The sequence below is a fragment of the Fopius arisanus genome, unplaced genomic scaffold (assembly GCF_000806365.1).
Source record: "Fopius arisanus strain USDA-PBARC FA_bdor unplaced genomic scaffold, ASM80636v1 scaffold00075, whole genome shotgun sequence".
In the NCBI taxonomy this organism is placed as follows: domain Eukaryota; kingdom Metazoa; phylum Arthropoda; class Insecta; order Hymenoptera; family Braconidae; genus Fopius; species Fopius arisanus.
Genome location: NW_011887814.1, coordinates 613,969 through 627,346, shown reverse-complemented (window position 1 = coordinate 627,346; position 13,378 = coordinate 613,969). Strand labels below are relative to the sequence as shown.

At 36.1% G+C, this 13,378-nt stretch overlaps 1 protein-coding gene across 1 annotated transcript in view; it reads right to left on the bottom strand.

Annotated features, from left to right (window-relative positions):
• Positions 1 to 13,378, bottom strand: part of LOC105269870 (insulin-like growth factor-binding protein complex acid labile subunit) — an 81,608-nt gene that overhangs the window by 29,834 nt on the left and 38,396 nt on the right. Inside the window, exon 4 of the mRNA XM_011310443.1 lies at positions 4,424 to 4,495. Within this exon, the coding sequence (XP_011308745.1) occupies positions 4,424 to 4,495 (72 nt within the window). The remainder of the gene's footprint in view (positions 1 to 4,423; positions 4,496 to 13,378) is intronic.

The following is a 13,378-nucleotide window of genomic DNA, read 5'->3' as shown; positions in this document are numbered from 1 at the left end:
GTGGGTAAATTGGATCGTTACAACCACCCCCGGCCCACCCGACATTTTTTCCCTCATTTTCTTTTCATAAATGACAAAAAAAAGTAGTAGACATTGGAATGAAAGTCTGTACCGCCGAGGTGAAGTATGAGACACAAACCGGAAGTAGCAGAATCCCCTGTACCCCTCATCCCTGAAGCAGTAGTGACATTTTGCTCGGAGAAAGACTCGTTGGGTTTTTAGTTTCTTGTCTCGGCATCCGTGCACGACTCGGGATGAGGAAGCGAAGAAAACAGTAAAGATAGACAAGGGGTAGAGGTGGGGGGAGGGGAGTGAATCCGGACACGAACCGAGTGGATACAATGGAAAGAGGCGAAGACTGGACGCTCCAGAGGAGAAGGACAATTGTTGTATACCCACCGAATACTCTCCTCAACATACGTATATAAATTCTCTTGTGCATCCCCCTCTTGGGGGCGGTTGTTTCTCTTTTTTTTTTTGTTGAGGGATTCAACAATAATAATAATAATGATAACGAGGAGATAGCAAGAAGTTGCTGAGAGACTCGTGGGAGCGTATCAAGGAGAAATGGCGCGGAAGGAACGCACTTTTTTCGTTTTGTATTTTATTTCGGTTTTCGTGGGTTTCGATTAGACCGGAGAATTTTTTTTTCCGATGCTCCACCAACGAAGCACATCAATTAACCGACCATTGTGGAATTTTTTTCAGAGGTGAAAAGTAATTTTTCTTCAGTACTTGAAGATGGAGATTTTTCCGCAGTGAAAATTTTAGGAAAACACGGATGGAGGAATTTTTGAGGGTGAGTGAATTAATTGTGGATCTTTCGGCGGTTTAGTGTTTTTTGAGGTGATTTTTGAGCGGCAGCCATTATGCTGTTCTTTACATATTATATATATTGGATATATTCAGTCCACCACTTTCCCAGGTAAAAAAAAAATTGTAAACGCCATATTTTTTCCAAATTTTGAAAAAATTTCTGAAAAATTTTTCAAAAATTTGAATAGGAAATTGTTTTTTATAATTTCCATGGTGTATTTGTCGAGAATATTGAAGAATAAAAAAGTAAGAAAACAACAGTATAATTAAAAGAAAAAATGATATTCGTAAAAATTTCTAGAAAATTATAAAAAAAAATTCTGAAAAGTTTTCCAGAAATTTTTTGAAAATTTGGAAAAAATATTCCGATTTTTTTTTACTCGGGTTCTCAGTGTTGTTATTTTTTAATGAATATTGAGTTTGTTGTCCCGTGTGTTGTATAATGAGCGAAAATTCTGAACAAATGATTATTCTCCTGGCATTTGCAGTTGATTAACCAATTGAACCTCGGTTAGTGATTCCGATCGACTATCGCGAGTCAAAAGCCGTTGAGAAAGTCGAAGGGAGACAGCGATTGTTGGAGTATCCTGGTGTACCGCAGGCTAATTAGCTCCTCGGTTTTACCCATACGTGATCGTGTGCGCAGGTTTAAAATCATCCGTGTGTAACCGATCGAGGTAACACACCGAATCCTGAGCCACCGCTACGCTCGGATTATTCTCAATAAGTCCGTAATTCAGTGACGCCACCGTCTAGAGGTCGCCACACGTGCGGTATTCTGGGATTTCTGTTGTCATGGAATTTGTGCGGTAGTTACTGGTGGTGTAACCGATATTTGAATCTCACTTGCCATAAAGTCGACATCTTCGTTGATTCAACTTTACCATTTAAAAAATCGATTGTTTATTTAAAACAGATTTTTTAGGTTATGAAATTAATTAGTCAGCATTTGTATGTAAAACCACTGATGGAAGTATCGTTGCACCAGAAAAAGCGATCGTTGGATTTTCCTCGAGGCTCCCGTGGGAAAATCTCGTGCCGATCGTTTTGGTATTCTCGGGAACGACTCGTTGGGTTCTAATGACTTAATTAAAGATGCCGTTGGTATCGCAACCCAACTTCCCACGTTTCGGCAGTTTTTAAAGACGACCCTTTTACCGGTTGTTACCCACTTCTCGACTATTTTTTATAGTACATTGTTTCAGAAAAACTGGGGCAAAGATCAAACGTCACGAATAATAGTTCGTACTTTTTGCTCCTGGAGGTGGAAATATTTAGGTGAAATGTTTAGAGTGATGTTTCGTGAAAAGAGCACCGCGGATTCATCTTCTACAATGTAGAATCTCCATCTTCGCAAAGGGTTTCAAAATGGAATGAAAAAAGGTCTATCCTTTTCGAGGAACCCTTCATCAACACCAAGAAATTCCAATCCTAATTCCAAAACTCCTCATTAATTTCCCCCGGATTAACCCCGAAATTCATAATCTCATGATAATCTAACTGCCGCCATTTTGGAGTACACCCTAAAATGGCGGGGACTTCTGATTCTCGGAAAAAAGTCTTTTCATTCTCGACGTGACTTTTTTAGAGCAAAAAAATAATGTACAGAGAATATGTTGGTGTGAGGGGGTCTTTTGTGGTCATATGTAGCGGACTTAACGCCTGGCTACACGTATAGCGACTTGAAAAGTTAAAAATGGGTCACCACTGGCTTATGCTCATAACATCGGTTAAGTAAACATCGGAAGAGTGACTTTTTGGTTAGGGACGGCGCATCGATTTTATCACGTTTGACGACTCAACCGAGGTACATGTAAATATTGCCATTTGTTTGTTGTTTATTCAAGTACTTAGTGAGGGATTTACAAAAAAAAAGAGGAGGGGTTCTCAACTCGATAATTGATGTGCATGATGCTTGTTTAGGGAACTCTGGACTTTCATTACAACGTTCACACCTGTTGATCATCTGTCCGGTTAACACTTTTTTTTTTCATTGCCCCGTGGCTGACGTAATAGGGCTTTATTTCACTGTAAAAGGGTTTGTTGGTAGTTCATTGAGCATGACTGGGACTCAGTGATTATTACGGGAAGCTACAGGACGTCAAGGGTTGATGGAAAGCTCAATCGAGTGATTTTTATAGGCCGATTTTTATTGAGTCACAACCTCTAAAGCGCTCATCGCTCTAGTCTCAGGGAATCTTTATCTGAATTTTGCCATTTTGATGCCGTTGGGGTGCCCGTGAAATTTCCGGTTCGATACTCGCATTCTTAATGGTTTTCTGATGCTCATTCGGCAACGATTTATCGCACAAGTTCAATGATTTTATTCGAAATTTCAATGATACCGATGCAAAATCAATTAAGAATCTCAATTTCCCGTAGAAATTTGAATGGAAAATAGGGAAATTTTCATAATCCATCTCGAGATATCGTTTGAATGGAAAAAACAAAGTACAGGCATAAAAAATTGCGGTACTAATTTTTTCTGGAATTCCACTGACCGTAAAAAATCACGAGAAAAATAATCAAAACAAATTTAATTTCTTTCCATTCTTAATAACGCGCACTTAACTCGGAAATGTAGGACAAACTCGTTCATTTATTTTTTATGGTGTCGGAGAGTGACGTAATTTTGTGTGTTTTGTACAGTGAAAAAGTGCGGAGAGAGGCAAAAAAAGGGGTGAAAAAAAATGGGCGTTGGAGAAAGAATGGGCGGGAAAAAATGGAAGAGAAAAATCGTAACTGATGCTTAACGAGCTCCAAATGACCCCGCTCGTAAAATACTCTTTTGTTCGAGTGTGTTGGACCCACGGAGAGGGCTAACGACCTATTTAAACTCTGAGGTATGATTTTTTTTGTTTATTCTTATGTCGAGGGTCTCACCGAGGACTCGAAGTATCAATCTCAAAAAAAATCAACTCTTCCATTGATTCCCCGACAAACTACTAGAACAAAATGAGCCAATAACCAGTGGATTTAACACCAAGAGTAAATTATCTCAACAATTCGCGGAATAATTTTTTTCTTTTCACCCCAATTGTTGCGCTTGTATCCAAGTTATTCCACAACTTGTCGTTTTTGTTTCTCCAAGAATTCCAACAATCGTTCCAGCTCGCGAATTTGAATTTAATTGAATTTTATTTAATTTTTTACAGTCTGGTAGGTCGAACAAGAAAGGACTGGGGTCAAAATTGATATTACCCCTGGATAGAGTGAGTTTTCCCTCGCACGCGCACAAGTTCAGGTGACAGATGGCCGACAAAGTAGGAATTTTAGCCCATGGAATGTCAGCTGTTGCTACTAGGACCTCTTGTGTGTAACACCCAGCTGCTCTCAACATCCACTCACTCCACTATATGGTTTTTCATTAATTTTTTAAACCCTATGTGCGGTATTTCTCTTCGGGAATGGACGATGATGCACGAAATTTTAATGATTCCGGAAATTCGCGAGACAAGATATCGCTGACTCAGAAAAAAAAATTCACTTCTATGAAGAATTCATAAAAAGTTATTTGAATTTTTCAACGAATTCTTTACAATGCCTTCACACTCGTTTCCTCAATCCCCCGATTGTTCAGTTAATTATTAATCAATATGAGACTTACCGGTGTTGTTCTGGCAGTGCTGGACGTGTTTCTGAGGGTATCCTCCCCAAATCTGTCGCCATGCTCTTCTCTCTAGAACAGAAAACAAGAAAAAAAACAATTAAACCATCATTACATCATTTCTTTCTTTCTTTTTTCAATTCACTACGCAATCTGTTAAAGTATAATCAAATGGAGAAAAAAAATCATATCATTTTTTTGAAAACCCTTGAAAATAAAATCACCTGTGAATTATTTATTTATTTATTTATGCTAGTAATGTTGAATTTATTAATTGAATCTATTTTTTCCCGTCGTGCCGTTTTTTCCGCGTTATATCTTAACTCAAGCGTGGCGCATTGAAAGCGCGCCTTTTTTTTTAAATCCATGGGGGAGATAAAAGAGATAATTAAAAGAATAAATAAATATATGAGGTGGAGTGTGTGGGTGAGAGACGTGGTAGGTCAACTTGTTTGTCATTACCCTCGGTCACATCACTCTGGGTGTTGAAAAGTCGTATGACCCCATCCGGTAACAGATGTTGCGTTAGTTATGTCCAATGAAAGTCTCGAACAACTAAACATCTCTTATCTACTGAAGAATAACCTCGAGAAGAAAAAGAAAAAAAGGGAGAACTGGATTAAGTGCCTTCTCTACTTCAGCACCGGTGCCGACGATTTATCGTCGAATTAACGAAAAAAAAATACAAAAAAATGGTCGGAACTCATTCGTTTGATAAGTCCTTTTTCCACGTGTTGTTTTTGGAATTATTCCATGCGAGTGTAAAATAGTTGTAGATAATTGTCCTCCTATTTTCAATTCATTCCCAACTCTTCCTTCCCGGGTGAAAAAAAAATTGTAATAGGAATATTTTTTTCCAGTTTCCAAAAAAATTCTGGAAAACTTTCCAGAAAATTTTTTTTTAAACAAAAAAATCGGGAAACAAAACAATCGTATTTTTGGGAAATGTTTTGAAAAATTTTTCAAAAATTTGTTTCGTAAAACTTTTTAAATAATTTCCTGGAAATTTTTCAAAACCTTTCCCAAAAATAAAATTGTTGTATTTTCCGATTTTTTTCTGTTTCATAAAATAAATTTCCTGAATAGTCTTCCAGAAATGTTTGAAAATTTGAAAAAAATATTGCGATTACTTTTTTTTTACCCGGGTTACTTGAAAGAGGTGAGAAGTGATCGATACCCGATGATTCGAGATTTCCTGATGGATATGAAAGAGAAATGATGTAAACACGAGTGAAACCCCTCGATATCAATTTTGAATCTCACCGTATAAATTACGAGATGGAATTTCCTGAAGAGGATGGGTACCTCCGGATATTCATTTCCACTTTTCCTACGAGTATTTGCGACCCTTACTGAATGAGTTTTAATCTGCATGAATTCGCTAGCAATGGTCGACAGAGAAAATTTACTTTCGCCAAATAAAAAAAAAACGAAGAACAATAAAATCCGCACGACCACACGATCACATACTTTCACTCTTATTCTGAAATTTTTAAAATAATTCCTACAAAACAATTTGCTGGCTGAATATTCCGGTAATTGCATTAAAAAATCGAGAAAACGAGTTGAACATAATTTGGGATTACGAAGGATTAGGAAGTTCTCCCCAGAAATTCCCACAATGACGATGAAAATTTCGACTCTGAGTTAGTTTCATCGTAAAATTTTTGAGCCTCAATTGTCCTTCACTTTATAGCCTCACCTTATTAGAGACGATTCGCATGAAGCCCACCACAAACTCTAGTAAAAAGTGTGAAAAAAATGCGGTGTAACTCGTAAAACACACAAAACCCTGAAACCCCATAGTCATCGCTTGGTTGAGTGAGTCAAAATGATCTTTTCAACATAATGTGCAAAAGCGGAAGTGGCCGTCTACGTTATGTTCTGGTGAATCCGCAATTAAGTTGGTGAAACAGGTAGAGGATGAGATGTGCACATCAACTCCATCTCCCTCTATTCCGCAAACGTTCCGGGAGTATGGCCCCTTTAATTCAAAGGAATTCCCCGACGCTGGGAATTTCGTCACGGCTCTACGAACCGTCAATTTATTTTCAACGTGCGAAAGCATCCGCCCCAAGGGTTGAAAATACCCATTCCTTACTTCTCCGTTTCCTCACCTTTTCACCCTCTTCCATCTAAAATGTACGAGCATAATCGTGTGAATATCCCTTAAACTCCGCAGAAATAGTTTTCACGTACAATTCAAACTAAAATCATACCATTTTAATTGTTTCCGCGAGAGATGAGAAGATAATTGGATTGGAGTTCCACTGAGATTTTAGTCTGAATTATTGGAACTTCATTAATTCGCGGGAGGTACACCCAGGTCAAAAAAAATTTTAATAGGAATATTTTTTCCAAATTTTCAAAACATTTTTCGAAAATTATTCGGGAAATTTTTCTTTTGAAACAAAAAGAAATTTTTCTAAAATTTGTATCGGAAATTTTTGGTTATAATTTTTTCCAAATTTTGGCGCATCTAATTTTTTATTTTAATTATACTGTTGTTTTCTTACTTTTTTTTATTTTTCAATATTCTCAAAAAATACGTCGTCTAAATTATAAGAAAATTTTCCTATTCAAATTTTTGAAAAATTCTGAAGAGTTTTCCCGAAATTTTTTGAAAATTTGGAAAAAATATTCCGATTACAATTTTTTTTTAACCGGGCATTTACTCATCAAACTATATTTCAAAATTAATCAAATATTTCGAGAGGGAATAATTGTGTGCCTTTGATTCTCTGAGGATGCGTCAAATTAAAAAAAATGTCCTCACTGTATCAGACTAACTGACATTGTCTAGGTGAAAAATATACTCAGCCGAAAAGTTTTTGAAATGCAATCTGAAACTTTGATTTTCCGTCTCTGGAATATAAAGGTGAATTTTATTCATCACCGCTGAGTGATAATTTAACACAAAGACGGACTTTACGTACTAACTAGCCCTCGGGGTTGACGCGTCAAATTTCATTAGCCTTTTTACACTCATTGGGGGGTGGGTTTTAATCAATCTCGAGTGAATTTGCATCGCGAATGAATGAGGTGAAAACAATCTAATTGTAGATGATTCAAAGGGGCTCATAAAAATCAACAAACTCGCTCCTTTCGGATCTAAACGAATTTTGAACTTGGAATGAGCTTTTTCCACACCTCTGCGGGGCATTTTATCTCACGGTTTTCAATTATGAAATGGAAAATTTTATACATTCATGGACTCGAAGTGCCCGCCATTTTCGATGTAAAGTAAAAAAACGTGGTAATCTTTACTCATGCAAAATTGAGTCCGAACCTTCAAATTTTACGAACGCTGTTTGTAAAACTGAATTTTTCCTTACGCGGATTACAAAACAGAATTTTAAATTCGTGAGATGAAATTTAACCGCCATCCATAAAGCAGAATTTTACGTCCGCAGCTCGGAAGATATGAAGCTTCGATAGAATTCTCAAAGCATAGAAATATCAAATTATAATGAGCCTATGGACGAAATGGAATGGACAGGCGTTTAATAAAACATCTAGGTTAAGCAGTCAGAAATGAATTTTACAATCTAGGCAGCAAAGTCCGAATTTCAAGCTTGACCGGAGAATTCCGTGAGAAAATTATGAAAACAAATATATCACCTCAAGCTGTTCATTTCTGCAAGGTAAAAGAATGAATAGTGGATTTATGTTAATGAACATGTTTAAAAGCATTGAAATAACTCGAGTTTGAATGCAGAACGCGAGGTAGTCATTTCCGGGACTATCAATTGGGGTCATTCTCGTATCTATCTTCTCAGAAAACTCATAAAATTGTAATTAACAAAAAGCAATTTCTCGTTACGAAGATTTTCTTCTTTTTTTTTAACACTCATGTAAAAGACTTGAAACAATGTGGCAACAGTGGAAACGCCACTCGGACGGTTGGGTCAACACACTCTCAATGTGGAACAGGGGCAATTAGTTGAAAACGAGAAAGATGCGGGTGAGGTCGAAAATAAAGAAACTATTTTTATACAAAAAATACAACCAAGATTTTTTTTTACAACGCCTCAACATAATTAACCTATAGACGGAAACGAAAGGTCAAAATTTCGAGTGAAAAATGAGTCTAATGTAGAGTCACGGGGATTTCAATTTCCAAGCGTTGGTCATGCACCTCATTATCTCAATTATCTGTAAAAATAATTAATGATTGATTTTTTTTCTCGTTGAAAAGATTTCGTTTTATTTTTAGGGAAGAATCGGACAGAATGACGTACCATTTTGTTCTACTCTCTTCTAGTGAAGAATGGAGTATCAAATTAAATTTTTTACCGCCAATTTTTTGGGTGTAGTGTACCGCTGCTAGGAAGAGCGCGAAATTCAAAAGTAGAAAAATGAAAAATTGCTAGAGAGTTCTGGGAAGTGCTGTTATTTCACTTTGTCAAGATCGTGGGGATATGAAAATGTGAATATAGCGTCAACTTTCCCTGAGGGATTATTTTATTAATATTATTTCAAAGCAATACGCAAAAGTTATCCACATATTCCCTCACATATCCGCGGCACGTGCATTTTTCCTCCTTCCTTATCCGAAAGAAATACATTCTCCAGCCGAAATATTCGATATGAGAAATCGGTGGATATTCTATTTGTATTTGTCTTCACTTCTTTTTTTTTCTTTTGCTACCACGAGGGGAAGATGAGTCAATACCGAAAGCCGTTCGGAAAAAAAAGTTGCGTGACTGTATGTAATCAAACAAAAAATACTGTTTCCTATTTTCACTCGGGGATTTTACGACACCACGTACTGATGGTACCATATGGTTCGACTGTTTTTTCGAGATGAGAAAAATTTTCTTCCCACCCCTCATGTGAAATTGAATCATTGTGACCTAAAAATGAAAAGTACCAAAAGTTTTTTTATTCCCAACTGACTAGATTCGCCGTTGAAAAATCAATTCGGAGAACAAATTTTATAAATAAATTCCGGTAATAGCCTCTGAATTTCCGATGCGAATTTTCATCAATTCCTCATCAATAATTATTACCAGAATTAAAAATACTGAGCTCAGATAAAAAAAAATTGTAATCGGAATATTTTTTCCAAATTTTCAAAACATTTTTCGAAAGCTTTTCGAAAAATTTCTTTATAATTTTTTGATTTTTCAATATTCTCAAAAAATACGCCATCTCAATTATAAAAAAAAAAAATCCTATCCAAATTTTTGATAAATTTTTCAAAACCTCTCCCAAAAATAAAATTGTTTTGTTTCCCAATTTTTTTTTGTTTCCTAAAAAACATTTTCGGAAAAGTTTTCCCGAAATTTTTAGAAAATTTGGAAAAAATGTTCCGACAACAATTTTTTTTTTACCCGGGAGGCTAAAAATAGCATTAAATCTCTGAAAATGGTGAGATATAATAATGCCATTATCCACTTGTTTCTTTGAAAAACCAAAATAATTAACCAGAACAAAGTCATTTACGTGACGTACGTAAAAAAAAAGGTCAGAGGTCGGTCATCTCTATGCATGATAATGCAGCAGGTAATTTCCGGATCGTGTGACAGCACGATGAAGCCAGAAGGGGTTAAAACCAGAGAGGAAGAGAACAAATAAAGAGGAGAATCGAGTGAAGTGGTGCGGGACATGGAGCCAGACGACGCACCAAGTATATAAATGACCAAAAACCGCCCCACCCACGCCTCACCACCCCCTATCCCACCCCAATATCCGCTCTCTTTTGTCTACCCCATATTCCATATCGTGCGTGATCGAAATTTCAACCAATCCCCCAAAAAGAAGAAATTCTTTTTCATATTTATCTCATCTCGCGAATAAAATTCAATAATTAGTTGATGTCCTCAAAAATACTTACAATCAGATCACCCCATCGTCCTAAAAAAATGTCAAGAAAAAAAAATTGTATTTGAAAATTAATTCTTCATTTATAATAACCGAATGAAACTCGTTTTTTCTTTTTTTTTAATGTAAAATCGACGGGGAATCCCCGGCTTATCTGCGGAGCTCATTATCGATCACGTCCTCATATCTATGTCTCCTAATTAAATTCCAAATATAATTACCTAATGTTTATTGATATAATTAATATTGGTACGGTGGACTAATTAATTCATAACGACTAAAAATCGGTATTCCCTTTCATCTTGGCTAATTACTGAGTAGATATAACAACAAATGGTAAATGTGAAGGGTAAATAGGGATGTGAAAGCACTCGGTGTGTTGTGTACTCTCCCCATGCTCTCCCTCTCAAAAGATAACCGGTCTTACGTTAATTAACGCAAGTCTCATGCAAATCAGATTGATCATTGCCTGCTGGTATCAACTCCAGTAAGACTAAAAAGATAAGAGAAAATGCCGAGTCGCAATGAAAACAGAAAAAAAAAACACATCTTTTTTTATTGATTTATTTTCCAATCTCAATGCCCGCCTCGGTAAAAGCGAATCGACGATAGTAAAAATAAAAATTACATTTTTTCTCCCACAAGTACCACAGAACTAATTGCAGATTAATAGCACAATTATCTCGATAATCTCATAAATAACCATTTTTTCCGGTTTCAATGGCAACTTTGAACGGAAGGAAGTAATAATAATCCCTCCTCCTCTTTCGGCCCCGAAGGGTTGGGTTTACACTGATAAATCATTTCTCGTGATAACGCCAGAGGTCAATTATTTCTCCTGTACTTGTCCCTCCGACCTCTCACCACACAGTGCATCCATAATTGCATGTACCCGCTGTGTTACTGATCACAGATTATTTATTGGATTCACAAGAAATATTTTGCGTTTTCCCCACGATTTTTAAGGAATCCTATCTAGAATCGCGGACACCACTGGAAAATTATTTGAGTATTCTGGTGATTTCCTATTTTCTGGAAAAACTCATTCCACCATTGCGTTATTTCCCACTCCTTTTACCTCGAGAAAACCGAAATTCCCCGCAAAACAAATTACGAAAAATGGCGGAAGCCACAAATCGCATGTTTTCAGCTCTCCAACCCATAATTGAGATTAGGAAGCGGAAGGTCAAAGCAATTAGCAGGGTCATCACCAGTGTGTAATTAAAAAACCATAACACCTCTCACCCTCTCTGTACATTCCTCATATGGAACCTAATATTTATCGCGACGATTAATCACCCGGGTGAATAAAAATTGTAATCGGAATAATTTTTTTCCAAATTTTCCAAAAATTTCGGGAAAATTTTTCAGATTTTTTTTTTTATGAAACAAAAAAATTTTATTTTTGGGAAAAGTTTTGAAAAATTTTTGAAAAATTTGAATAGGAAATTTTTTTTTATAATTCAGCTGGCGTATTTTTTGAGAATATTGAAAAACCAAAAAAGTGAAAAAACAACAGTATAATTATATAATTGGATACACAATTTGCGGTGGATCTTGAAAAGGATGTGACGTCACCCACCGTCATTTTTTCTCCGTTTTGTGTAGTCAATTTTACCATTTTATTTTTATGGTGTTGGGTAATCTCGGTGTGATGGGAATTTTTGAGAGGTGATCATCCTCTGGAGCTTCTAGAGGAGTTATGATGACATTTTGCAAATTATCTTTTGGGTGTGAGGTCGAGACCGGAAATTCCAACTTTTTTTCGAGATCGTTGATAAAATTAAAGCCTTTTTCAGGCATTCATTCTTTTCTTTATTGACTAGAAAGCGTGTTTTTTTTTTAAGGGAGAAATTCCGACTTTCGGTATCGAAAACAGCTGGGGGAATTCTCGAGGATATTTATAGTGAGTGTTTAGGGGAATTTCGTGATCTTGAAAATGCACTCTCCTGAACTCTAATTGGTGCAGTAAATCCAAAAATAATCGAGGCTGCCAGGGGTCAGAGTTCTCCATTTTTTTTTTAAATTCACCCAAGTTTATTTTCTTTCTCAAAACGTTTTCTCGGTTTTCTATATTTTGGGGAGTTAATTCTCTTCGTCGCCTGAATAATAATTGTTAACAATCGCGGGTAAAAAAAAATCTAATCGGAATATTTTTTCAAAATTTTCAAAAAATTTCTCGAAGACTTTTCAGAATTTTTTTTCTATAATTCAGATGGCGTATTTTTTGAGAATATTGAAAAATTAAAAAACTAGAAAAAACAGCATTATTATTTAAAAAAAATATATTCAGAAAAATTTTTAGAAAATGATAAAAAAAAATTTCCGAAAATGCGACTGTTTTGTTTCCCTATTTTTTTTTCAAAAAATTAAAAAAAAAAAATTCTGAAAAGTTTTCTCGAAATTTTTTGAAAATTTGGAAAAAATATTGCGATTACAATTTTTTTTTACCCAGAATAATAAACATTTCTGGAGGGTCAATTGACGTTTTCTGGCCACCCCTACGATTACCTCGAAATCCCCATTGTCTAATTCGAATTAAATTCAGTTCAACCTGAAATATGACTTTTTCCATGCCCTCTTTATGTTAAAACACGTTTCGAAGCGATTGTGAAGTCATATATCCGCCACGCGACCTATCGGGGCTGAATCCGAGATACGAAACACGTTGGATCCCCTCACCGAGACGACAGGGCCGCTTCCAGTCATGTGCGTTCGATTTAGAAAAAAGAAAAAAAAAAATGCACTCCGAGACGAATTTATTGGCACGCGATCGTAAAGTCAAACTCTACCCCAGGCAAGAGGTATTGACGACACGACATACCGCTTGGGAATACATAACATTTTTCAAATTATTGCCTTAGATTTTATGTTTCTCATCAGAATTTTTACGCAAATAGTGGTTTTTCACGGAAATATTACCGATCCTGAAGGTATAAATTCCGCCGTTCTAGGCTATCTCACGGAAAATCTACGAGGGGTGGATCATGACCCCATCGAATACCTGGGGAAATTTAAAATCTAAAACACTGCAATTGAAGTCGTTTTCATCGATCTTATGGTGGAATCATGCGATAAATAAATAAGAATGTGTAAAGAGAAAAGCTGACGAATAACCAAAGTTGAAAA